Source organism: Quercus suber, unplaced genomic scaffold (assembly GCF_002906115.3).
Source record: "Quercus suber isolate HL8 unplaced genomic scaffold, Cork oak 2.0 scaffold_120, whole genome shotgun sequence".
NCBI classification, from domain to species: domain Eukaryota; kingdom Viridiplantae; phylum Streptophyta; class Magnoliopsida; order Fagales; family Fagaceae; genus Quercus; species Quercus suber.
Window position 1 is genome coordinate 505,534 of NW_027069585.1, and position 25,058 is coordinate 530,591.

The window sequence follows — 25,058 nt, forward strand, 5'->3', positions numbered from 1 at the left end:
TCTCTCTCTCTCTCTCTCTCTCTCTCTCTCTCTCTCTCTCTCTCTCTCTCTCTCTCTCTCTCTCTCCAGTTGAGCCACATTAGAAACTATGTCTCTATTTTTTTTTTTTTTTTTGGTTTTCCATCTTTATTAATTGCCTATTGCAAAATTAGTCATTTGTGGCCAATGTGATGCACTACATGCAATCACAAACTCTAATTATCTATTGTCTATATTGAAAGCTCCTTTATACATTGAATGTCATTTTCTTTTCATCCTTCTAAATAAATATAAATATATATATAATTTATTTCATATATATATGTGCAATAAATTTTGCTACTCAATCACTGAGCCACATCATCCACTTATTTTCTCTTTTAAACTTTTCTTCTCACCACTCTCAACAAAAAAAACAAAAAAAAAAACAAAAACAAAAAAAAAAACAAAAACAAAAACAAAAACAAAAACCTCTTCTTCTCCCTATTAGTTCACACTTACAATTACACTTTTTCCAACCTTTCCCTTCCCTCTTTGCCTCTTTACCTCCCCCACTACACTCTACTTCACCGTTACACTACCTTCATCCTTTCCTCTTTCTTATAATTTTACTCTTCTTCTTCCCATTTTATTTTGTATAAATTTGACATCATTTCTTTCATTCAATCCTTATTTTTTCCACACACAAAAACTGTGAGAATATATTCTCTCTCTCTCTCTCTCTCTCTCTCTCTCTCTCTCTCTCTCTCTCTCGGTGAATTTTTGTTTTTTCTTATAAATCTAATTAAGGTTGATGGTTTAAAAAAAAAAAAGTGATATTTGTTTTGGTATTGTGTTTTTATTACAATATCTTCTCTCTTCCTTTTATAGCTTCGGTTGAATTTTGGTTTGGGCTAATACTTAATTTTTTTTAGAAATAGGAATTTGGGTTTCTATCAAAACACAATCTACATGGCTATGAATTTGAATATGCCTACCAATTGTTTGAATAATAAATTATTATAAAGTTTATCTTTTATTCCTTTGGTTTCATTTTAATTTTGGTTAAGATAACATTGTAATTTTGTAATGAGATTTTTTTTTTTTTTGAGAGAGAATTTTGTGATGAGTTTTTATTATCATGATAATCTCCATATTCCCTAAGAGAGAGAAATTTGAATAACTAATTTGAAACTTATAAAGTTTAGTTGTATATTAGGCAAATATAACACACTATAATAGAAGTTAGAAGGATGTTCACCTTTATTAATAAAAATAAATAAATAATAAATGATATATTTGTCTAGGTAAAAAGATAATATAAAAAAATAGTTGTAAAAAACTTTTTTTTTTAAAATAACAATACTTGAAGTAAGTGTTACTTTTTATATATTACACCTCATTACGTGTTATAATATATATATATAGACAAAGTTTAGTTACAAAATTAGTCGTAGTCTAAGACTATAACCTTACTCAATATCTTTTTATTGGAGATGAATTTTAACAAATTCACCATTAGATTATATCTTCTTCTTATATCCTTCATGCTTGTAAAAAAATTTCTAGAAAATTAAAGATCAACAGCTATGTTATTAATAAATTATTTAAATTACAAGTTTTTGTAGTTTAAAATTATGCATAAAATATAATCTTATAGATCATATAGTAAATAATATCTGATTGTCATAAAATTTGACATATGTATTAAGAGCGTAAAAAACATACAGTCTAACAGTTAAATTTTCAAAATATATAGTAATGATAATAATATTGAAACATGATTATATCCTAAAGTTACAATTAATTTTATAACTAAACTTTGTCCTATATATATTCACGCATCACGTGAGTTTGTTGCTAGTGTACAATTAAAAGGAAAGAAAACAGTTTTCTCTTGTATCTCTCTTCAAACAAGCTTTTCATAACACAAGAAAAAGAACTTGTTAAGGTCAGCATGACGTTAGTTGCGGGAAGCTGTCACAAATGAGTGTACTTTAGTTAGGAGGTTACTTATATGTGTCAAAGTTGTGCTGATGTTTAATAGATTGATGTGTAATAATGTGTTGTAATTGAGAATTTAGTTAGTTCGTTAGTTTGCTAGGAATACTAGAATTGGCTACAAATAGCAAGCAACTAAATTGAAAGTACTTACTTGGTTAATTAGTTGGCTAGGAATACCAGAATTGTTACAAATTGCTGGCAACTGAATTGTATAAAGGGAACAAGGATCTCAATAATGGAATCATTGAAGAATTAACCCAAGCCATTACCTAATCTCCCTTATTCCCTCTCTTATCTCTTCCACACTTCTTGGAGGCTGGGTTGGCCTCAAATTCAACCCAAACTATCTTCCTTTACTACTTAGAAAGATCTTAATAGAACGTACAAAGAATTGACCACACAATTTGGGCACTGTGTGGAATTGGGGTAAAAGTTGAATGTTTCTTGAGACCGATCATCTACTTTGTTTCTTAGAATCACCACATTAAGGTATGCTTCCTAGTTTTTGTTCTAGAATTCAAGATTGTATATTATTTCTCAAGAATGAAGTAGATCCTTGTGTTTCTTTCACTGCATTATTTTGTGTGTGATGCAAAACTATGTTTTCCAACAGACAATGCATAGGACTATTGGTGCATTTGATTGAAGTGAAAATATGGAGGATAAAAAATGAAAGAGAGAAAATATGAGAGATTTTAGGTGAGAAGAGTGTTTAGTCGAAGTGATATAGGGGAGAGAAAGAGAGACAATGGCGGGGAGAGATTTTAGGTGAGAAGAGTGTTTAGTCGAAGTGATATAGGGGAGAGAAAGAGAGACAATGGTGGGGCTCGGTTATTCCCCCCCCCCCCCCCACCCCACCCCCACCCCACCTTGCCCCCAAAATATATATATATATATATTATTGAGAGAAAATGTTGGTCGGCCCACCAGTTTTTTTCTCTCTCTTTTTTTTTTTTTTTTCTTTTATGGGTTATTTGCTAAATGTTTAAAAAAAAAAAAAAAAAAAAAAAAAAAAAAAAAAAAAAAAAAAAAAAAAAAAAAAAAAAAAAGATAATCTATGTGAAAATGATAGACAATCACAATTAAAAATAATTATCATAAAAATTGTAATTTTTTTATGTAATAGTTAAATTATTCAAATATTAGTGTCGGTAAAAGTTCTTCGGTACAACAACTCTTTTACTATAGATATTCATCTCTTTATTTGAAATTCCCCATTTATGCTTAATGACCATAAACATGGCCTTTCCTAGCTTGTACACTTCTCGTTGCATGCAAATTTTCTTTTTTCTTTTTTCTTTTTTTTTAATAAAATCTTGCATGCATATTATGATCCATTGTGTTTGCCTCCCATGCATTATTGATAACTTCCTGTTTATAGCCAAAAGCTTTTGTTTATAAACATACTCAATTCCATAACAAAACAAACAAATAAGCAAAATAAATATTATGAAGCTTTAGCTACGTGAGAGGTTGTGGTGATACAGATTAAATAGTAGTGTAAATGCATTGCATTTGATTTGAATAGCAAGATGTAGAAACAAAGAGAAAGATCTAATTTTTAAGGCAATTGCTTCTATGTTGATGCAGTGGAGACGCAGATTCAATGGTTCCAGTGACTGGCACTAGATTAGCTCTCAGCCATCTTAATCTCACCATTAAAACTGAGTGGTATCCATGGTATGCAGATGAAGAGGTAATTAAACACAATTTCTTACCAAAAATTAGTCAAAACCTACAACACACTAACAAAAATATATAAATAGATAGATAAATATTTACAAAGAAATGTTACAATAATCTGAAAATTAAACTTCTTTTATAGGTAGGAGGATGGACAGAGGTCTACGATCAGCTAACTTTTGCTTCAGTGAGAGAGGCTGGTCATGAGGTTCCAGTATTTCAACCCAAGAGAGCATTCATTCTTTTCAAATCTTTTTTGGCAGGGAAGGAATTGCCAAATTCTTGACAAATTACTTGGAGATGATAACTAAAGAAAATTGATTATGCGAGCAACTTATTAATTAATGTAATTGTTTCATGATTTGGATTGATATGTTACAAATCCAAAATTAGTGCTTCTATATATGGAACAAGATCCTCTCCATTTCAAGTCACAAATCCAAAAAATAACATCTTAACCATGTTTGAGAAAATTGAGAGGATAAACCGTCGCACTTTTACTAATGGCTTCCTTTCCCTATGTGCCAAGCCATTTAATTTAGAAAACCGAGAAAAACAATTTCAATCCTTAATTAAAAACCAAAAGCAATTGAAGTGCACCACAGATACCAGTATGAGATGAAGCAATAATTACCCTAAACCCTCACCGAAGCCTGGAGGCATTCCCAAGCTCTGGGCAAGATCACTCACCCTCTCCTTCATGGCCTGAAAAATATAAGGGCTGAGACTTTCGGTTTTATAGCAATGGTGGAAGAAGAGTTTCAAACACACACACACACACACACACACACACAAAACCCTGAAATTCTCACCTTGACACTCTTCTGATGTGCATCCTCGTACACCTCAGTAACTAAAAGCGAAAGTTTCTACACATAATGGAAAACATATATGCTTTTTTTATTAAGTATGGAAAACATATATGTATAAGTCTCAAATAGTATCAGAACCCTAAACCAATTGGACACTAAGTTTAAACTATTTCCTACATTTTTAAAGATTCTTCAATATTCGAAGGCTGACAGAACCCCTATTAACCAATTAAATAGTTTGAAAATTTTTCCTTCTTTTCTAAATATATTTCCAAGATATGCACTCAATAATAATTGGATCCTTAAATGGGCATGTTTCTTAGCTTAAAATCAAATGGTTGAGCATCATTAGATACTCATCAAGATTTTTTGTTTTTGTATGATAAGTTATAGTGTTCCCCAGAATAATGTTTACTGATTTTTCCACCCTTTTCCTTCATTCCAGAAAATTCTCTTCAACAGTTTTCCAGTTAATATCTTTCCAAAATTTATTCTTAAAAGCAAAAAACAAAAGTATATTGACAAGGTTAAGTTGAACTTTCATCAGTCGAGCCAGGCCATGAAACCAAACCAGAAATTTCCCCTAATAGTCACCCCAAACTGCTAACTTTTACATCATATTCTACTTACGTAGTTTCAATTACAAGAGGTATACAAGCTATTATAATAACAATACATCTAAATGGCAATGGATCAGTAACAGCAATGAACATGCCCATAAGGATGCAAGGACAAGAATAAGATAGTGAAATGCAGAGACCCAATGGCTACAAAGGTTTTCAATAAACAAGAACACCTCGTCCAAGATTAATTATGTTTCTTCAGGGTTCATGTGGTTTTCTCATTGGACTTGAGCGATTCTATTTGCTTTTGTATAGCATCTAATCAACAAATCCAAATTCTAAACCAGTGTTCCATAAATTCTGAACAATGATATAGAGAGAACCAAAACAGACCCTTTTAGGAATTTAATAGATGTGAGAAGATCCTGCTATAAGAATACGTTTTACATTTTTTTTTTTTTTTTTTTTAAGGACCATCTCCTTCCCAATATATAAGGGACGGAGAATGAAGTGCTAAGTTCAATCTCATACCAATTTATAATAAAAATAAAATAGGCAAACTACATAAACCTCCCTCAAGATTTTACGAAATGACACTGCCCCTCAAAAATTATGGAAGAAATGACACTCCTTTCCTTAACACTTCTATCCTCTTGAGGTTTGTATAAATAAGTAGTTAGCAAGTTAGTTGTGGGAAGCCGTTACAGATGAGTGTACTTTAGTTTGGAGGTTGCTGATGTGCCAAAGCTGTGCTGATGTTTAATAGACTGATGTGTCATAATGTGTTTTAATTGAAAGCAGTTTGTCTGTTTGTTTGTTTGTTTGTTAAATTGGAATACTATAATTGGTAACAAATAGCTAGCAACTGAATTGAAAGCACTTGGTTAATTAGTTGGCTAGGAACCTAGGAACAACAGAATTGTTACATATAGCCAGCAACTGAATTGTATAAAGGGAAACAAGGATCTCAATAATGAATCATTGAAGAATTTACCCAAACCATTTCCTAATCTCTTATCTCTTCAACACTTCTTGGAGGCCTGGTTGGCCTCAAATTCAACCCAAACTGTCTTCCTTTACTACTTAATTTTTAGAAAGATAACTTTATTGAACGTATAAAGAATTGACAACACATCTTGAGCACCATATAGAATTAGGGTGAAGATTGAAGGTTTCCCAAGATCGATCATCTACTTTGTTTTTCAAAATCACTACATTAAGGTATGCTTTCTATTTTTTGTTCCAAAATTCAAGATTCTAGCAAACAATGCATAAGACTATTGGTGCATTTGATTGATGTGAGAATAGGGAGGATAGAAAATGACAAAGAGAAAATATGAGAGATTTTAGGTAAAATGAGGTGTTTGGTCGAGGTGATTTGGGGAGAGAGCTAGAAAATGGTGAAGCTCGGTTATTTTCTTCCCAAGCCCACCACTTTTTAGCCCCCAAATTGAGATGAATATGTGTGGAAAAAAAAATTATTACAAATGAGATAAATATGTGTGAAAAAAAAATTATTATTACAGTTTGGTTGGCTGACCAGTTTTTTCTCTTCTTCTTTTTTTTCTTTTTATGGGTTATTTGTTAAATGATTGGCTTGCTTATATTATTCCCAAAAAAAAAAAATCATTTATAAAATATTAATATTAAAAAAAAAAAAGTTATATAGCAGAGGCATGAAAAATGATTGGCTTGCTTATATTATTCCCAAAAAAAAAAAATCATTTATAAAATATTAATATTAAAAAAAAAAAAGTTATATAGCAGAGGCATGAAAGAAAATTTATACAAACTCTATTTTTCTATTCATTCACTTTTCCATCCTCCAACTTAACACAAAAATGGAAAACTCACTTTTTCCATTATCTCCTCCAATTTTTATCCTCCTACTTTTTCATTCCCAACCAAACCTCCCGGTGTTAAGTAACATTCCATTATGAAACTAGATTTTCTAAACCAAACATAAAAACCTTGGTTTGACTCAACCTCTCAATTAAATGAGTTACTATATTTTCAGCAAAAAAAAAAATGAGTTACTATATATCATCCTAAAACTTTTTTAAGCTTTGAACAAATTTGGCCTATAAAATTAAATGTAAACTTTTTTCATTTAATCTCAGCCTTTCAATTAAATGAGGGAGACGGGCACCAATGGCTTGGGAGTTGATACATTGTATTTGTAAACGAAAAAATCATTAGATATTCCCAAAAAACAGCGACATAATATTTCCTTCTTATGCATGAATTTAATTAGCAACCTCCACAATTACTTGAGGGAGAAAATACAATGTCACTATAGTTACAGATTACTATATAATTACTATTGTAACCCTAAGTGGGAGATCTCTTGTGATGCATTAATGATATTGTGCTGGCTTATTAACTAAGTTCGGATCCAGGTATCAGTTGGCCTTCTGGAGGGTCCAATGGTGTTCCAAAGTGTAGTCCTTAAACTCATCATGTCCTTACTCTTTTTCTCTTTAACCATCACCACTGTCATTGCTACCTTGCCAAAACAACAAGAGCTAGATCGAATTTCAGCACTGCCTGGACAACCACCAGTCACATTTTCTCAATTTTCTGGCTATGTTACGGTCAACGAGCAACATGGACGAGCTCTCTTCTACTGGTTGACTGAAGCCACTTCTTTTCCTGAAAAGAAACCTCTTGTTCTTTGGCTCAATGGAGGTTAGTTTAGCTTCTTTCTCACTTTCTTTTAATTTCCACCGACTACGTACTATTCTTTTGTAATTCTAGGGTGATAGGATAATAATAATTATCAATGAAAAGGGAAGGTAATAACCTCATAGCTAGGTGCTTCAATATATTTGTGAAAAGGTTGTACACAACTATAGAAACTCATAAATAATTTTTTTTTTTTTTTTTTTAAGTAGAAAGGTTACGGTTATAAGCATTTTGTTATCCTTCATGTGAAAAATTAATAAATGCTCTAAGGGAATTAGTTTTGAAACATTTTTAGAAACTTTTAATAGGAAACAAAAAATATAACTAATTTTTTTGACGGGCTTTTATATTTCTTATAAAAGTTGTATAAAATTTTTCTTAAATGATTTATTAACAATTTTCTTAAGGGAATTTGTTAACAATACACATCTTTTGTTAACTAACTTGTAATTGTACTAAAATTATGCTACTTAACAAATGATCACTACTCTCTTTTGTACCTACCACATGGCTTAACTTCACAAAAGATTGAAGTGAATAATCTAATTAATAATTAAACATTGCGTAATTGTGCAGGGCCAGGTGCTTCATCAGTGGCATATGGAGCATCGGAGGAAATTGGGCCATTTAGGATTAACCAGACCGGTTCATCCCTTTATCTCAATGAGTATTCATGGAATAGAGGTAACAACCACTATTCAAAATAATTAATATTCAGCAAGTTGGTAAACCTTTATCTTTGCTAACTTGAGGCTAAAATCTATCACGTCTTTACTTTTATACTTACAGAAGCAAATCTTTTATTTCTTGAATCGCCTGCTGGTGTTGGTTTCTCGTACACAAATTCAAGCTCCAATCTTAAAGATTCTGGAGATAAACAGACTGGTACTAGATTTTGATGATTTATTATTATTATTTAATTTCTCAAAAAATTATATTGTAAGTGAATCCTATGCGTTGCCAATTTTGTGACATAGCTGAGGATGCTCTAGTATTTCTAATTAGATGGGTGTCAAGATTTCCACAATACAAACATCGAGAATTCTACGTTGCTGGGGAGAGCTATGCTGGTATATATATATATATATATATGCAAAAAATAACTAATAACTTATTATTACATAATTATGAGTAATTCTAAATAATGATATATAAGCTTATGTTTTCATTCCTTTTATAGGGCATTATGTTCCCCAATTGGCAGAGAAAATTGTCGAATATAATAAGGCACTCTTGCAACCCATTTTCAACCTTAAAGGATTTATAGTAAGTAATACATTAACTAACACAAATTTGAACTCCAAGTTTGATCATAACTCTAATTAAAAATTTTGAATCGAATTATGTAGGTGGGAAATGCTCTAATTGATGAGTACTATGACTTCATTGGAAAAATAATATATTGGTGGAGCCATTCAATGATATCTGATACAAGCTACCGATCAATTCTCAAGAAATGCAATTTCAAGGGGGTACATAAATCACAGGAATGTGATGCTGTAGTGCGCTATGTCGAGGCTCATGAGCATGGAAACATAAATGAACACAGTATTTATACACCACTTTGCATGGAATTGCTAAATAATACAATGAGGTCACCAAGTTTCAAAAATACTCTATTGCATCGAAGGGCCTCAGGGTATGATCCATGTACTATACATTATGCGAAGAAGTATTATAATCTACCAGAAGTGCAAAAATCAATGCATGCAGATGTTAATGGAATTCTTCACTACTGGACTGATTTCAGGTTTTCTATTTAATGACAACACTTATTTTATGTATTTACTTTTTAATAATTCAATAATTGAGAGAGAGTGATTTGAACCACGAACATCTTCGTTAGAAACATTTAAAAACATTTTTAAAAAATGACAGGTTAGCAATAAGGCTATTTACTTTGTTTGTTTATTTTTAAAATTGAAAACATTAATCTAGGCGTTTGATGAATGCATCTAATGCCTATATATACTTTTATATTGTGCAGTGCTGATGTCAACAGCAATTGGACTGATTCTGAAATTTCTATGTTGCCGACATATAAGAAGCTGATTGCAGCTGGTCTAAGAATATGGGTTTTCAGGCAAGAGATTTTAAATTCTAAGGATGGAAATTTTTATAATTAGAGTAATATCGATTTTATAATAGATATGAATAAATAAATTACCATTCATAATGTGTGAAAAACGATCAATCTTAGCAAAACTTTCACCATTGTCACATTGGTTTTCCCCCTTGAAAACGAGAATAAAAATATCTTGATTTCCCCAAAGTGTTTTTGGATAGTGTAAATAGTGTTCCTTGAAAGTGCACGGGAAGGGCAGGGTGTTTGTTGTCTACTAGTCCACATGTTTCAAGTTTTATCGGGGAGCTTCTAGATCATAATTGAAGAAATTTCTTGGCTTTTGTGCACTAATTGCCACAAATCAAAATTTGTACCCATGGACCATGGTGCTTGTTGTCACAGTCACTTGGTAAACCTTGGTTTAACATCACGTGGTAAGTAATTTTAGGCCGGTGATTTGGATTAAAGAGTGGTGTAAATGCAATTGCTATTGATTTGAAAAATAAGAAGTACAAACAAAGAGAAAGATTTAATTTTTTAAGGCAATTACTTCTATGTTGATGCAGTGGGGACACAGATGCAGGAGTTCCAGTAACTGGCACTAGGTTATCTCTCAGCCATCTCAATCTAACAGTCAAAACTGAGTGGTATCCATGGTACGCAGATGATCAGGTAATTAACCATAATTTCTTACCAATAATCAAACAAAACCTACAACACACTAACAAAAATATATAGATAGGTAGATAAATATTCACAAAGAAATGTTACAATAATCTAGAAATTAATCCCCTTTTTATAGGTTGGAGGATGGACTGAGGTCTACAATGAGCTAACTTTTGCTTCAGTGAGAGGAGCTGGCCACGAGGTTCCACAATATCAACCCCAGCGAGCATTCATTCTTTTCAAATCCTTTTTGGCAGGGAAGGAATTGCCAAAATCTTGACAAATTACTTGGATATGATAACTAAGGAAAATTGATTATCTTTGAGCAACTTATTAAGTGTAATTGTTTCATGATGTGGATTGATATATTACAAATCCAAAATTAGTGCCTCTATATATGGAACAAGATCCTCTCCATTTCAACTCACAAATCCAATAAATAAAGTCTTAACCATATTTGAGAAAATTGAAGATAAACCATGGCATTTTTATTAATGGCTTCCCTATGTTGCATGCCATTTTAGAAACCAATTGAGTAACCCAATTTCAATCCTTAATTAAGGACCAAAAGCATATTTAATTTTAAAGCCATTTCACATTTTAAGAAAAAACACATTTCTAGCCCTTGGAAAATGAATGACAATTTCTACAACAAATCTAACCGAATGAAGGAAAAGACATCCTTTACAATTTTAGGAAGACATGTACAGGTAAACTAGCTGCACACTAATTCCAAAAATCTCTACTTATCAATCTGAAAAGTACATTTCAGGATTCAAGGTCATAGAACAAGCAAGTATTCCTGCCTTGGTTCATAATCGAATAAAAAATTGAAGTGCATCTCAGATACCAGTGTGAGATGAAGAAATAATTACTCTAAACCCTCACCTGTGGCCTGGAGGCATTTCCAAGCTCTGAGCAAGATCACTCATCCTCTCCTTCATGGCCTGAAAAATATAATGGCTGAGACTTACGGTTTTATAGCAAAGGTGAAAGAAGAGTTTCAGACCAAAAAAAAAAAAACTGAAATTCTCACCTGGAGACTCTTCTGATAAGCATCCTTGTACGCTTCAGTAACTAAAAGCGAAAGTTTCTGCACATAATAATGGAAAACATGCATGTTTTTTTTTAATAAGTCTCAAACAGTACCCCTCATATTAATCAGAACCCTAAACAAATTGGACACTTTAATTTCCTACATTTTTAAAGATTCTGCACAATTGGAAGGTTGACAGAACCCCCTATTAACCAATTAGTTAGTGTAAAATTGTTTCCTTCTTTTCTAAATATATTTCCAAGATATGCACTCTATAACAATTGGATCCTTAAATGGGCATGTTTCTTAGCCTAAAATCAAATGGTTGAGCATCATTAGGTAGTTATCAAGATTTTTTGTTTTTGTTTATTAAGTTAGTGTTAACCAGAATAATTTTTACTGGCTTTTCCACCTTCATTCCAGAAAATTCTCTTCAGCAATTTTCCAGTTGATATGTTTTCCATAATTTATTCTTAAAATCAAAAAGCAAAAGTATATTGACAATGCCAAATTCCACTTCCAGCAGTCGAGCTAGGCCATCAAACCAAACCAGAAATTCACCCTAACAGTCACCCCAAACTCCTGACTTTTATAAGATGTATACAAGCTATTATAATAACAATGCATCTAAATGGCAATGGATCAGTAACAGCAATGAACATGCCCATATGGATACAAGGACAAGAATAAGATAGTGAAAATACAAAGACCCAATGGCTACAAAAGTTCTCAACTAACAAGAACACCTCATCCGAGATTAATTATGTTGCTTCAGGGTTCATGTGGTTATCTCATGGAACTTGAGTGATTCTCTATTTGCATTTGTATAGCATCTAATCAGGAAATCCACATTGCAAACCAGTGTTCCATAAATTCTGAACAATGATATAGGGAGAACCAACACAGGCCCTTTTAGGAATTTAATAGATGTGAGAAGATCCTGCTATAAGAATATGTTTTACATTTTTTTTTAGGACCATCTCCTCCCCAGTATATAAGGGATGGAGAATGAAGTGCTAAGTTGAACCAACACAGGCCCTTTTAGGAATTTAATAGATGTGAGAAGATCCTTCAAGTTTGTATAAATATTATAGATAAAATCACGAATGACTTCCCTAATGAAATATTTCATTTAAAAAAATAATATAAAATAATCCTATCCAAACAATGGGCAAATGACATTTCTACCCTTTTGAGGTTTATATAAATAAGTAAGAATTTTAAAAAAATAAAAAAATAAAATGAAATATTCCATTAGAGAATTCAGTGTGAGAAAGCATGAACTAATTTGTTGCATTTATACAAATCTCAAGAGAGGAGTGTCATTTTATTTATAATTTAAGAGTGTCATTCGGTAAACCTAAAGGGAAGTTGGTTTAATTTACCCAAATAAAATTCATATAAAGATGAAGTGAGAAGTATACGTAACTTGAAGATACTCACCTCTGGTCCTAATTCCATTGCAGCCTCAGTGATCTCTATGCGAACAGGTTGCTGGTTTCCAGAGAGTCTTACCTAAAGCATCAATTAAAAATTATTGTGAAGTTCATTGAATAAGTAAATTAAGGCCTGTAATATTAAGACATGATCAAATCATTAGAGGCATTTCCAAACATCACTAAGATGGAAAGTACCGCTGTTCGTAACATATAGCAGCAAGCATTTTGGGGGCAACCAAACATCCATGAAAAACAAAATCATTCCACGGGGTAGGAACTAGGAAGTGACCCTTTATTTTCACTACATTAGAAACATACATTGTAAATAATTATAACAAAGATACCAAATGAAACCAACTAAAATGCCTACATGATCTTATCACCTCCCACAATGATTCCGATTTTGACAAAGAAAAAAAACAACATTTTTTTTTTATTTATTTGTTCTATTTTGATTTTAAAGGTAGTTTATTTGAACTCTTTTCTTTGTACTTTAAGAGCATTCACATTGATGATGCTAAAAGCTACCTTATCTCTTTAAACTTACTATTTTACAACTCACCCAACATCTTTTCTTTTCTTTTTTTAACATCATACTCAAACACTATTCATTTGTTTATTCTTTTTTGCCTCTACCTCTCTTTCTCTCTCTAACTTCGTCTGACCCATCAAACGAACACCCACCCACCAGCCCCACCACCACAAATCGAAACCCACCCACCATCCACCACCATAAACCAAAACCCACCCAACCACCTGCATCACACAAACTAAAACTCACCCAGCTGCCAACACCACAAACCCCAGCCCAAAATCAACCCAACCAAAAAATGGCAACCTTACCACCACCATGACCACAACACAATTACCACTGCCATTGTGGCCACAAGCCAAATCAAACCAAACACCAACACAAAATCCCACCTCTCAAACCCAAAACCAAATCTCCAAACCCTAACAAAATCAACCAATAACCAAATAAACAAATAGTAAAGAGAGATTTTTGGCCATAGATAAAACAAAATAAGTAAACAAAATAGTAAAGAGATAGAAAAAAGAGAAAAGAAATGGCAGCCACCGTTGGTGGTGGCATCGCCACATATCGCCACTGTCAATGGTGACCCTCTCATGATCTTCAGCCATGGACTTGGCTAGGTCCGATTGAGAGAGAGAGAGAGAAGGAATAAATCTTTTTTTTTTTTTTTAATTTTAACTTATAGCTACAGTGAGAGTATTCACAGTAAAGTAATCAAAATAAGTAAAAACCAACTATGAATACTCTCACAATAAAGTAGCCAAAAGCCTAAAAATGAGTTCAAAGCAAATCTTGCAGTCTCATGAGCTGCAAAATTACAAGTCCTCTGGACCCACCAAAATCTTAAAAACATAAAACAAGAAGACAAACAATGGATATTACTGATGGTTGTGCTCGTAAGCCAATCAGGGATATGTTCTGAGCATGTTATGGCATCGAAGCAGTATTTTGCATCTCCTTCAAAGATGACAAAGTTCCATCGCTCTTGGATAGCTAGGTGCACTGCCCACAAGAGGGCTTCAACTTCTACATGCGCGTGGGTACAGATTTGATTCCTCTTGCCCCATACGTAAATAACTTCACCGTGGTAGTCCCTTGCTACGACAGCTAAAGCGGACCTTGAGCTGTTTAAGGTAGCATCTACATTAATTTTGACCCAATCTTGAGGTGGAGGAGTCCAGGTTGCCGTGATTTGCACCAGTGGGGGTTAGATGGCCGGAGAAAAAGCCTTTGTTATTTCAAGGAATTTCGCTTGGATATTTTGCCTGGCTTTGATGGGTCTGCTTTGCCCTCCTAAAACAACATGAGATTCCTAGTCTTCCATATTTTGTCAATGATTATGGCCATGTTAAGGGAAATGGTCCATTGCTCCCGTATAGGCATGGGGGAATTTGGTGGAGCCATAATCAGCTTTATAATATCTTCATTGGAGTTTAAGAGAGAGGCATCTATTCTGAAGCCCCAGCAAGCGGATGACCATAGAGTTCTAGCAAAGTGGCATTCAAAGAAGAGGTGGATACTGGTTTCATTACCCGAGTTACAAAGAATGCAAGTCAGATCAACATGTTGGAGCCTTCGTTGCAGATTAGCTCTAGTGGGGATAGCATTAATGCCTATTCTCCAGATAAGCATTTTGAGTCGTTCAGGGAACCTGGCTTTCCACAATTTCTTCCAATGGTCCTGGGGTTGAACATCACCGTTTGATTGGGTAAAAGAAACTTTGTGGACAGATTTAACAGAGAAAATTCCTTTTGAGTCTAGTGGCCAGATTAGCCTATTTTGTCTGGGAGCATCAGGGATAGGAATGGTAAGAATTGCATGAGCAGCAGTGGAGGTGAAGATTTCATTTACCATACCTGCATTCCAGCTTCTAGATCATAATTTGAAGAATTTTCTTGGCTTTTGTGCAATAATTGCCACAAATCAAAATTTGTACCTATGGTACTTCTTGTCAGAGTCACTTGCTAAACCTCGGCTTTAGCATCACCTGGTAAGTAATTTTAGGCCGGTGACTTGGATTAAAGAGTGGGGTAAATGCAATTGCTTTTCATTTGAAAAGTAAGAAGTACAAACAAAGAGAAAGATCTAATTTTTTTAAGGTAATTGCTTCTATGTTGATGCAGTGGGGACACAAATGCAGTGACTCCAATGACTACCACTAAGCTATCCCTCAGCCATCAATTAAAACCATGTGGCATCCATGGTATGCAGATGAGCACGTAATTAACCACAATTTCTTACCAAAAATCAATCAAAACCTCCACCACACTAATAAAAATATACAGATAGGTAGATAAATATTCACAAATAAGTGTTACAATAATCTAGAAATTAAACCTCTTTTATAGGTATGAGGATGGACAGAAGTCTACAATGAACTAACTTTTACTTCAGTGAGAGGTGCTGGCTAGGAGGTTTCACTATTTCAGCCCAAGCGAGCATTCATTCTTTTCAAATCTTTCTTGGCAGGGAAGGAATTGCCAGAATCTTGAAAAATTATTTGGAGATGATAACAAAAGAAAATTGATTATCTTTGAGCAACTTATTAAGTGTAATTGTTTCATGATTCGGATTGATATATTACAAATCCAAAATTAGTGCCTCTATTCACAGAACAAGATCCTCTCAATCCACGGCATTTTTACCAATGGCTTCCCAATGTTGCATGCCATTTAGAAACCAATTGAGTAACCCAATTCAATCTTAAATTAAGGACCAAAAGCATATTTAATTTTTCTATAAAGCCATTGCACGTATTTATTAAAAAAACACATTACCAGCACCTAGAAAATGAACGAAAATTTCTACAACAAATCTAACCAACTGAAGGAAAAGACATCCTTTACAATTTTACGAAGACGTGTGCAGGTAAATTAGCTGCACACTAATTCCAAAGATCTCTACTTATCAATTTGAAAAGAACATTTCTGGATTCAAGGACATAGTACAAGCAAGTAGTCCTGCCTTGGTTTGTAATCGTATACAAAATTGAAGTGCATCTCAAATACCAGAGTGAGATGAAAAAATTATTACTTTAAACCCTCACCAGCGCCTGGAGGCATTCCCAAGCTCTGTGCAAGATCACTCATCCTCTCCTTCATGGCCTAAAAAATATAAAAGCTGAGACTCGGTCTTGTAGCAATTAGCAAAGGTGGGAGAAGTGTTTCAAATACAAAAAAAAAAAAAAAAAAAAAAAGAGACTGAAATTCTCACCTGGACACTCTTCTGATGCGCATCCTTGTATGCCTCAGTAACTAAAAGCGAAAGTTTCTGCACATAATGGAAAACATGTATGTTTTTTTAAAGTATGGAAAACGTATTTCTGTAAGTCTTAAATGGTATCCCATCCATCACTTTAATCAGAACCTCAAACCAATTGGACACTTTAAACTATTTCCTACATTCTTTGAAGATTCTGCACAATTGTAAGGGTGATGGAACCCCGCATATTAACTAATTAAATTGTTTCTTCTTTTCTAAATATATTTCCAAGATATGCACTCTATAACAATTGGATCATTAGATAGGCATGTTTCTTAGCCTAAACATCAAATGGTTGAGCTTCATTAGATAGTTACCAAGATTTTTTTGTTTATTAAGTGTTACCTATAAAAAATAAATAAATAAAATTTACTGGTTTCTCTCCCCACCCTCACCCCCACCCCCCCCCCCAAATTCCTTCTTTCCAGAAAATTCTATTCAACAATTTTCCAGTTAATATATTAACAGTCACCCCAAACTGCTAACTTTTATATCATATAATACTTACGTAGTTTCAACTAAAGATATATACATGCTATTGTCATAACCATACAGTGAAAATGGCAATGGATCAGTAACAGCAATGAACATGTCCTTATGGGTACAAGGACAAGATAGTGAAAATGCAAAGACCCAATGCCTACAGAAGTTTTCAATAAACAAGAAAACCTCATCCAAGATTAAGTATGTCGCTTCAGGGTTCATTTGGTTGTCTCATGGAATTTGAGTGATTCTATTTGCTTTTTTAAAGCATCTAATCCAGAAGCCTGAAGCCCACAGTCCCATTTGAGTGAATCTATCTATTATAAGAATACGTTTTACATTTTTTTTAAGACCATATCTCCCCCAATATATAAGGGATGGAGCATGAAGTGATAAGTTCAATCTCATACCTATTTATAATAAAATAGGCAAACTACACAAACCTCCCTTAAGATTTTACAAAATGTCACCACCCCACAAAAATTGTGGAAGAAATCACACTCCTTCCTTGAAGTTTGTATAAATATAATAGAGAAATCCATGAATGACTTCCCTAATGGAATATTTCTTCTTTTTTTAAGATTCCCATCCAAACAATGGAAGAAATGACACTTCTACCCTCTTGACGTTTGTATAAATAAGTAGGAATTTTATTATGATAGAAATGTAATATTCCATTAGGGAATTCAGTAAGGGAGTGCATGGACTAGTTTGTTGCATTTATACAGACCTCAAGGGAGGAGTGACATTTTGTCCATAGTTTAGGAGTGTCATTTGAGAGTCCTCAAGGGAGGTAGGTTTAATTTACCCAACTAAAATTGATATAAAGATGAAGTGAGAAGTATGTATAAATTAAAGATACTCACCTCTGGTCCTAATTCCATTGCAGCCTCAGTGATCTCTGTGCGAACAGGTTGCTGGTTTCCAGATAGTGTTACCTAAAAGCATCAGTTAAGAATCATTGCGAAGTTCATTGAATAAATAAATTAAGGCCTGTAATATTAAGACATCATCAAATCATTAGAGGCATTTCCAAACATCAATAAGATGGAAAGTACAATCCATTCATGAAGAGATATAGCAGCAAGCATATGGGGGGGCAACCAAACATCCATGAAAAGCAAAATCATTCCATAGGGTAGGAACTAGAAAGTGACATTTAGAATGATGACCCTTTATTTTCGCTACATTGGAAACATACATTGTAAAGAATTATAACAAAGATATCAAATGATACCAACTAAAATGCCTACATGATCTTATTACCTTCCACAATGATTCCAATCTTGCTTAGTAAGGACTCCACCCACAAAAGAAAGAACTTTATCCCTTAAAACCCACTGGATACAATATAACACAAATAAATTTTCCATTTTTTGCAAACTCTTTTGATAAGGCAAACCAAAACAAAAGCTAAAACCAAATCTTTTTTTCCTTTTTTTTTTTTTTGGATAAGTAAAGCTAAAAAAAGCTAAAAACAAATCTTGACATCATGGAAACATGAGCAAATAATTGATCTAACAAATGAACATTTCACCTAATGAATGTCCAAAAGAAATATGAGCAAATGACATCTGTAGAAGCAAGCCACTAAGAATCATGTGCAAGCGCTCATGTGAGCAAAAAGAGAGAGAGACTAATTACCTTGATTAGCTCACCTTCACAATAACCATCAAACTCAGCCCTGCAAAACAAAATGATAAAAATTATTAGTAATCATCAACACAGAGGTCAAAGTTCAGAAGTAATGGGTGTAACATATAAGCCTTACGCAGCAAGTTCTTTTTGCACCCGCACTGCCTCAACTTGGACAACCATTTGTGCTTTCTTCACTGTCTCATAAAGATTCTGCATGTTTCCAAAAATTCCTGCCTACAATAAATTAGCAAAGTAATATTAGTCTCAGTTTAGGGATAAAATTCCAACTCCAGGTCATCATGCAACTATAATGTCCAAAACCAATAAAGTTGATTGTCCTTATAAATTTGATCTAAGGCTGCAAACAAATTTTTTTCTCCCTATATCTGTTAGTCTATCTCACTTTCAAGGGAAAACATCATGATACACCAAGGTATAGAGTGATACTTTTTCACTAAAAATAATTTGAGGAGAGGAGGGGAGGATGAGGGCCACAAGGGCAAGTCCCAAGTCCAGATAAAATAAGTACTCTTACTCTACCGATAACTGTACCATCTGACTTGTACTACTCTCACCGTAGGTATTATGATATCATCCAAAACTTGAGACTCCTCTGAGGCCTTGTTTATGACTGAATACAATGCAATAGAAGCCATTTCTTGTCAGTCTGAGATGCACCCCATAGTATGAGAAGTTTGTGTTTAAAGCAATTTCTAACTCTAAAATCTAGAGAAAGAAAATGAAAACTAAAAAAAGGATGCAGTGCTTCATGGCCTTGCAACGATAGAGAAATTCAGATTTTTTAACTCCAGTCACAAATAAATACGAGGCTCCAACTTCTTCAAACATTTATTTTTCATTATGTTTCAGACCTCATACACTATTGCCCACAACCACAAGGAAATGAACTTTTGGGTGGACAAAATGATGCAACCAGCAAAGAGCTCAAGAAAAAGTGAAAAATAAGATTAACTACCACAAGTTTCAAGAATTGTGTTCTAGTTTCAATGTGGGTCCTTTTTGGCAGCATTCATATGCTACTTTAGTTATTATTGAGTCTGAAAAGTATTAAAGTTCTTTAGGTTAGAACGTTGCAGGTTCAGATTCAATTAGGTGTCCTAAAATAAGGGGTATTTTGATCGTTTTCAGATTTTCTAGAACGGGTTACAATAGGCTGTGCCACAGACCTATATATAAGTTTTGGTCCCAATGGAAGAGATGCCCATGAGGCTAATTTTATGTTTTGAGTTCTATTTCTATTAGGTTTAGAAGTTCTTAATACTCTTTTTTTTTTCTTGTTTCCCCTTTTTTTTCTTTTGTTTTTTTGTGATTAGGAGTCCGAGACTTTATAAGAAAAGTTTATTTTGGAGTCCAAATTCTAAGAAAGGGTTTAGCACTAGCCTATATAAAGGCTTTTATGTAGTCAATAATGGAGATGGATAGATTGGATTTAATAAAATCAATGCAAGTTAAGGGTGTGATTGCCTAAGGTTTATCTTTCTTTGTTTCTTGTTCTATTTACTGTCTTGACACCAAACATCCATCAAATTCATTCAATATCCAATCTTTTTATTACCTAACCCTACCTAAATCCTTAAACGTAAACCCTATTCAAAAACAGTAGAAGATCTTAATAAAAAAATCCTAATTTAATAGTATTGAATTTTTAAGGATACTATATCAAAATTTGTATCAAAGCCCATTGAAGCTCTGTCTTGCGTCAAAAAACTTAAAACACATAACATGGACAAACAGCAACTCTCCAAAATCTTGACACGGGCACGGTAGATAAGCACATGGTTGTGATTTTATTCCAGTGCACGTCTTTTGTATGTCTCTATAGATGTGTGTTTATATGCACGTGAAAAAGCTAGTGTAAAACAGTTACGGAACTTAAAAAAATAAATAAAGGAAGACAGTTCCACCAGTTCCAAAATAGGGATCAGATAAAGCCTGAAGTGTCATGTCATCAAACACCCAATAACCACTTTTGTTAGGGACTAATGTCCTACATACCATAGCATCAAATGAGGGTCATGAAATACATATATATATATTTTACTTTTGGATTTCTCATTGGCATGCAACAGAGAAACTTCTTACTACATCAAAATATCATCAAATTTGATTAAGAGGTTTCTCAAGAACTTCAAGATGCACCTAAAATAAATAAATAAAAGTTCCTCCAAATGTTCATCATTAATACTTAGTGTGCATTTGGAAAGCAATGAAAATTATAAATTATTTTACTATTCAGCTTATTTTTGTTACTATTCATGGGCCCCACTGCACTTTTTAGTACTATTCATGGGCTCCACTATACTATTTCAATTAACTTTTATCTTTATTTACAGTACTTTCAGCAATAAGTTTTTAGTTTCAGCAAAATAAGCAATATCTAAACAGACCCTTATGTTCAAACAAATTTTGATCCTTGATAGTTTGTGTTCTAATATAGACATGAATTGAACTAGGAGTACTAGTTCATATGAAGGAATGGAAATACAAAGAATCAGAAATACATTAAAATATGATCAATCAAAGAAGCTTTACAAAGAATGTAATTATATGAATATTTTAGGCATAAACAAGGCATATTGAACTAGTCTAAAAATGGATACGACATGTGTCTAGACATGCAAAATGCAAACTTGAATCTCTAAAACTTACTATATAGAAACAAGCAAACAATTAAAACCTACAAATACTTCAGGACTAGACGAAAAAGTTAATTTCTTCAACCTTTGAAGGTGCATCTTCACTCTTCTCATTGTTTTCCTTTTTTCCTCCAAATAGACCACATACACGAAGAGATCTATGATTATGGCCATATTTTCGCCGACCACACCGAGAAAACACCTGCATACCCACTGAATTTGAGCTTGAAGTTAGGTTACCTGTAATGAGCAGGACAAGAGTTAGTTACCACCAACTCTTCTACTATCATAAATGATTCAAGTACATGGTTCAGAGATCTAGAATCCTTATAAAATAACTAGAAAAGCCAAAATTAAAGAATGAATTGTTATAGGTATGAATCATTACAGAGAATTTGAATACCAAACTTCTCTTGGCATAGTTTCCTAAGCCACAATACCACATTCTACAAACATATAAGAACTCAAGAAAGCATCATATATCCAATTAGTTATAACAAAAGTAAGATCCATATTTACTTTTCATCTTCTAAATCCCATCTCCCTATTGTTTTTCCTTTTTCCTTTGGGGGCTGGGGAGGGAGGGGGGGAGGTGATTTTTTTCAATACAATGTTAAATTTTTAACCCATTTCTTATGAATGAGCTGATTTTATTAGACAAACAAGACTATTAAAAATCCTAATAGCTATCATAATACAACTTTCAGAAAGTATTCCACTCCATAAAATCTATCAGTAAAGACCACTTTACTGATAGTTTGCAATCCTCCCTTTCAAGTTATGCAGTCCCCACTACAAAATATTATCCCAGCTGAAGATCAACCTCCAACAGAGACACATTTTCATCAAACACAGCCAGATTCTCCTAAAAAGGACATTCAAAGAGATATGATCCCTACACTCAATTGTCCCCCTGAAAAATTAGTTTGCTCCATTCAACTTTTTACTGCCCAGCCCTGAAAGCAGATCTACAAATGAACTGGGAGGGAACCATTGAACTCCATCTGTATCACCAAAATCAACTTGAAAATTGCTTGAACAGTGATTAACTCATATGATATAACTGGAACCCCCCCCCCCCCCCCCCCACCCCCCAAAAAAAAAAAAAAAAAAAAACTCCAATAACCATTCTGCAAAACATTTGAAACCCAAGCATTAACATTGCCAGCAGCATTATCTACAACCCCATAGCCAAATCTCTCATAAAGATTTCCCTCATGAGTGCCATTTATTCAGCTGTAAAATCGAATCTCCTTTGCCAACCTAATTAATAATAAAAGGTCTAATAGCATACCTTCATCTTAATATCTTTATCCAAAGTACAAGCCAAGTTTTTCACTTGCATCTAATCTTAAGTTGTCCATCTTCTCCAGCATCCAGTCCATCCATGTTACTTAGTGTTCCAACTTACAAAAATCTAGGGTAGCATGTCCTAAAAATTAATACCTACACATATGGTAGATTTTCTCTTCTCATTTCAAAGATTGTTAGGTCATCCTCATCCTACATTCTTTGTGCAAAAGTAATTTTTTTGTCAAAGACACTATTATAGAGACATTAGCTGTTCTGTGAAACTATAATATCCCATTTCTTTGTGTAAGTAATAACCCATTAGGCAAAAGTTAAGCACAGTACTTAAGTGTTGTTTCATAAGTTCCCCTTATAAGATTCAACCATGTGGCTTTTTTTCTCAATGGAAGTGTATTTTAAGTTAAGTCCAGCCACATGGCTAAATCTTAAAAGATGGATCCCAAAAACAGCACCTAAGTACTCTACCTAAATTTTGTCCTAACCCATTTCTGTCAGTGCAATAGCTTTAACCCACCAAAACAAGACACTCCATAGACCCATAATGGCTCAATTTAATAACTTTGGACTTAAAAAAAGTACCCGAAATCACAAAAATCTCAACTTGAACTGGCTGTCAAATTCATAGAAGTGCAATTACATACTATAAAAACAATCCCAGAAAGCAAATGCAAAATGAGCAATACATGATTGATCTTAACTAAAACCCACTACACAGAAGAAACCCACATCCCAGAAAATACTGATATCAATATATTTTGTTTCCCATTTGAAAGCATTATTCCCTAATATCCTAAGTTTTCTCAGCAAACAAACAGGTAATAAAGAAAGAGAGGAAAGAGAGATACAGAGTGAGAGTGATGAAGGGCAAGGCTTTCTCCAGTCATTTACTCCTTGTAAGTTCGATATCTGACCAACCAGAGACATCGTCGACGCCATTGCTCAACACTGTGAAAAAAGTGAGAAGTTTTACTTTCTTTCTTTCTTTTTTTGAGAGGGTGAGAGAGTTACTTGGTTTTTGATTCGAGAAGATAATGTATAGTTTTTTATTTCTTTGCTTCGTTTTTTTTTTTTTTTTTTTTTTTATAATGTATAGTTTTTTATTTCTTTTTTTTTTTTTTTTTTTTTTTTTTTTTTTTTGAGTGTTGAGAATTACTGTCACTTGCAGTTCAGCTGACACAAAGGACAGACAAATTATAGTTGAACATGTAGACTGAAATTCTAAAAGGTAAGGTTATTTTATTTGGGCAAAGTCATTGTACCGTTGTGATAATAACACGTTGTCTTAACTAGTTCAATGCGCTACTCATGGAGACTAGAACCAAACTAAGGCTACGTTTAGCAACACGTAAATTATTTTTCGACTGTAAAATATTTTTAGGTAAAAATATTTTTGAAAAAGAAAAATAATTTTTAGTATTTAGTTGCATTTTAAAAATTGTATTAAAAAATATTTTCAAGTATTTAGTAACATTTTGAAAATTTAAATTTTTTACTAGTTCTTCACATTTTCTCAGTTTCTAAACAAATTTTATAATAGAAAATTGCAATATATAAACTTTTTAAAGAAACAAAAATCAGAATAAAACCATTAAAACTCTCAAATTCGGTCAAACCAAAGAGAGGGAGGAAGAAAGAGTGAGAGATTGAGGGAAAGAGAGAGGTAGATTGAGAAACTTGGTTGAAATCGGGTCAAGGGGGGTTGATCTAGGGGCGGTGATGACAATATTTGGAGGTGACAACAAGATCGGTCATGGGTGGGTCGATCTAAAGGGCGGTAGTGACAAGATCGAGAGAGGTGGAGGAGACGAGCTATAGGGGGCAACAACGAGAACGAGATGGTCAAATCGAGGTGGGTTTAGTTGGGTTCATTGGGGACAAATTGATAACTGGGTTCATTGGGGAAATGCAATGCTTGGAGATGGGTTTAAGCACAACAAAGTAGCTGAGGCGGTGCAATCAGGAGAAGAAAAACCAAGGAAGACAAGGAAATAGTACTGATCGGCATGTGGAAGGGAATGAACGGCGCGATCTGATCGGCGATGGGTTTGGGTGGATCAAAGACTAGACCAACCTTACTGCTACTCTCTCTCTCTCTCTCTCTCTCCTTAAAATGAGGTTTGAAGGCAATTCTAACGTGTAAAATATTTTACACTTGAAGGGCTCTCACTTTACAATCAAAGGATTTGATTTTCCCTTTGACCGAGTTTTACATGTGCTCCCAAACACACATGACGGTGTAAAATATTTTCCAATATTTATTTT

General features: G+C 33.5%; 2 protein-coding genes and 1 long non-coding RNA gene across 4 annotated transcripts; 1 reads left to right on the forward strand and 2 right to left on the reverse strand.

The window, feature by feature from the left end:
- The first annotated feature begins 2,710 nt into the window (after nucleotides 1-2,710).
- Nucleotides 2,711-10,716, forward strand: LOC112025112 (serine carboxypeptidase 24). The gene is made up of 12 exons (XM_065775824.1): nucleotides 2,711-2,730; nucleotides 3,553-3,658; nucleotides 3,788-3,859; nucleotides 7,420-7,708; nucleotides 8,282-8,389; nucleotides 8,495-8,590; nucleotides 8,683-8,775; nucleotides 8,886-8,971; nucleotides 9,055-9,455; nucleotides 9,693-9,788; nucleotides 10,337-10,442; nucleotides 10,573-10,716. Exons 1-12 carry the CDS (start codon nucleotides 2,711-2,713, stop codon nucleotides 10,714-10,716), a joined length of 1,617 nt encoding a protein of 538 aa, XP_065631896.1.
- A 295-nt stretch (nucleotides 10,717-11,011) lies between these two features.
- On the reverse strand, nucleotides 11,012-12,992 carry LOC136068528 (uncharacterized). Its single transcript, XR_010629886.1, has 3 exons — nucleotides 12,916-12,992; nucleotides 11,473-11,529; nucleotides 11,012-11,383 (listed from the first exon to the last, which is right to left on the reverse strand). It is a non-coding gene; the product is annotated as an uncharacterized LOC136068528 (long non-coding RNA).
- A 3,278-nt stretch (nucleotides 12,993-16,270) lies between these two features.
- On the reverse strand, nucleotides 16,271-23,825 carry LOC112025126 (nucleoid-associated protein At4g30620, chloroplastic). Of its 2 annotated transcripts, none has more exons than XM_065775841.1 (7): nucleotides 23,642-23,825; nucleotides 21,571-21,698; nucleotides 18,962-19,062; nucleotides 18,835-18,874; nucleotides 18,057-18,128; nucleotides 16,660-16,716; nucleotides 16,271-16,550 (listed from the first exon to the last, which is right to left on the reverse strand). In XM_065775841.1, exons 1-7 carry the CDS (start codon nucleotides 23,730-23,732, stop codon nucleotides 16,476-16,478), a joined length of 564 nt encoding a protein of 187 aa, XP_065631913.1. In that variant the 5' UTR covers nucleotides 23,733-23,825; the 3' UTR covers nucleotides 16,271-16,475. The 2 variants fall into 2 exon arrangements, with proteins under 2 accessions (XP_065631913.1, XP_065631912.1); XM_065775840.1 differs by having other exon boundaries at nucleotides 21,571-21,725; nucleotides 23,642-23,824.
- Between the last annotated feature and the right edge of the window lie 1,233 nt (nucleotides 23,826-25,058).

Excerpts from the sequence above, each read along its gene's own strand:
- LOC112025112 (XM_065775824.1), top strand. The coding sequence starts at position 2,711 with ATGGCGGGGAGAGATTTTAG. Across the intron at positions 9,456-9,692 it reads CACTACTGGACTGATTTCAG|TGCTGATGTCAACAGCAATT; the intron begins GTTTTCTATTTA and ends TATATTGTGCAG. Across the intron at positions 10,443-10,572 it reads CATGGTACGCAGATGATCAG|GTTGGAGGATGGACTGAGGT; the intron begins GTAATTAACCAT and ends CCCTTTTTATAG.
- LOC112025126 (XM_065775840.1), bottom strand. The coding sequence starts at position 23,732 with ATGGCGTCGACGATGTCTCTGGTTGGTCAGATATCGAACTTACAAGGA. Across the intron at positions 18,875-18,961 it reads GTGCAAAAAGAACTTGCTGC|GGCTGAGTTTGATGGTTATT; the intron begins GTAAGGCTTATA and ends TTTGTTTTGCAG. Across the intron at positions 16,717-18,056 it reads CAATGGAATTAGGACCAGAG|AAACTTTCGCTTTTAGTTAC; the intron begins GTGAGTATCTTT and ends CATTATGTGCAG.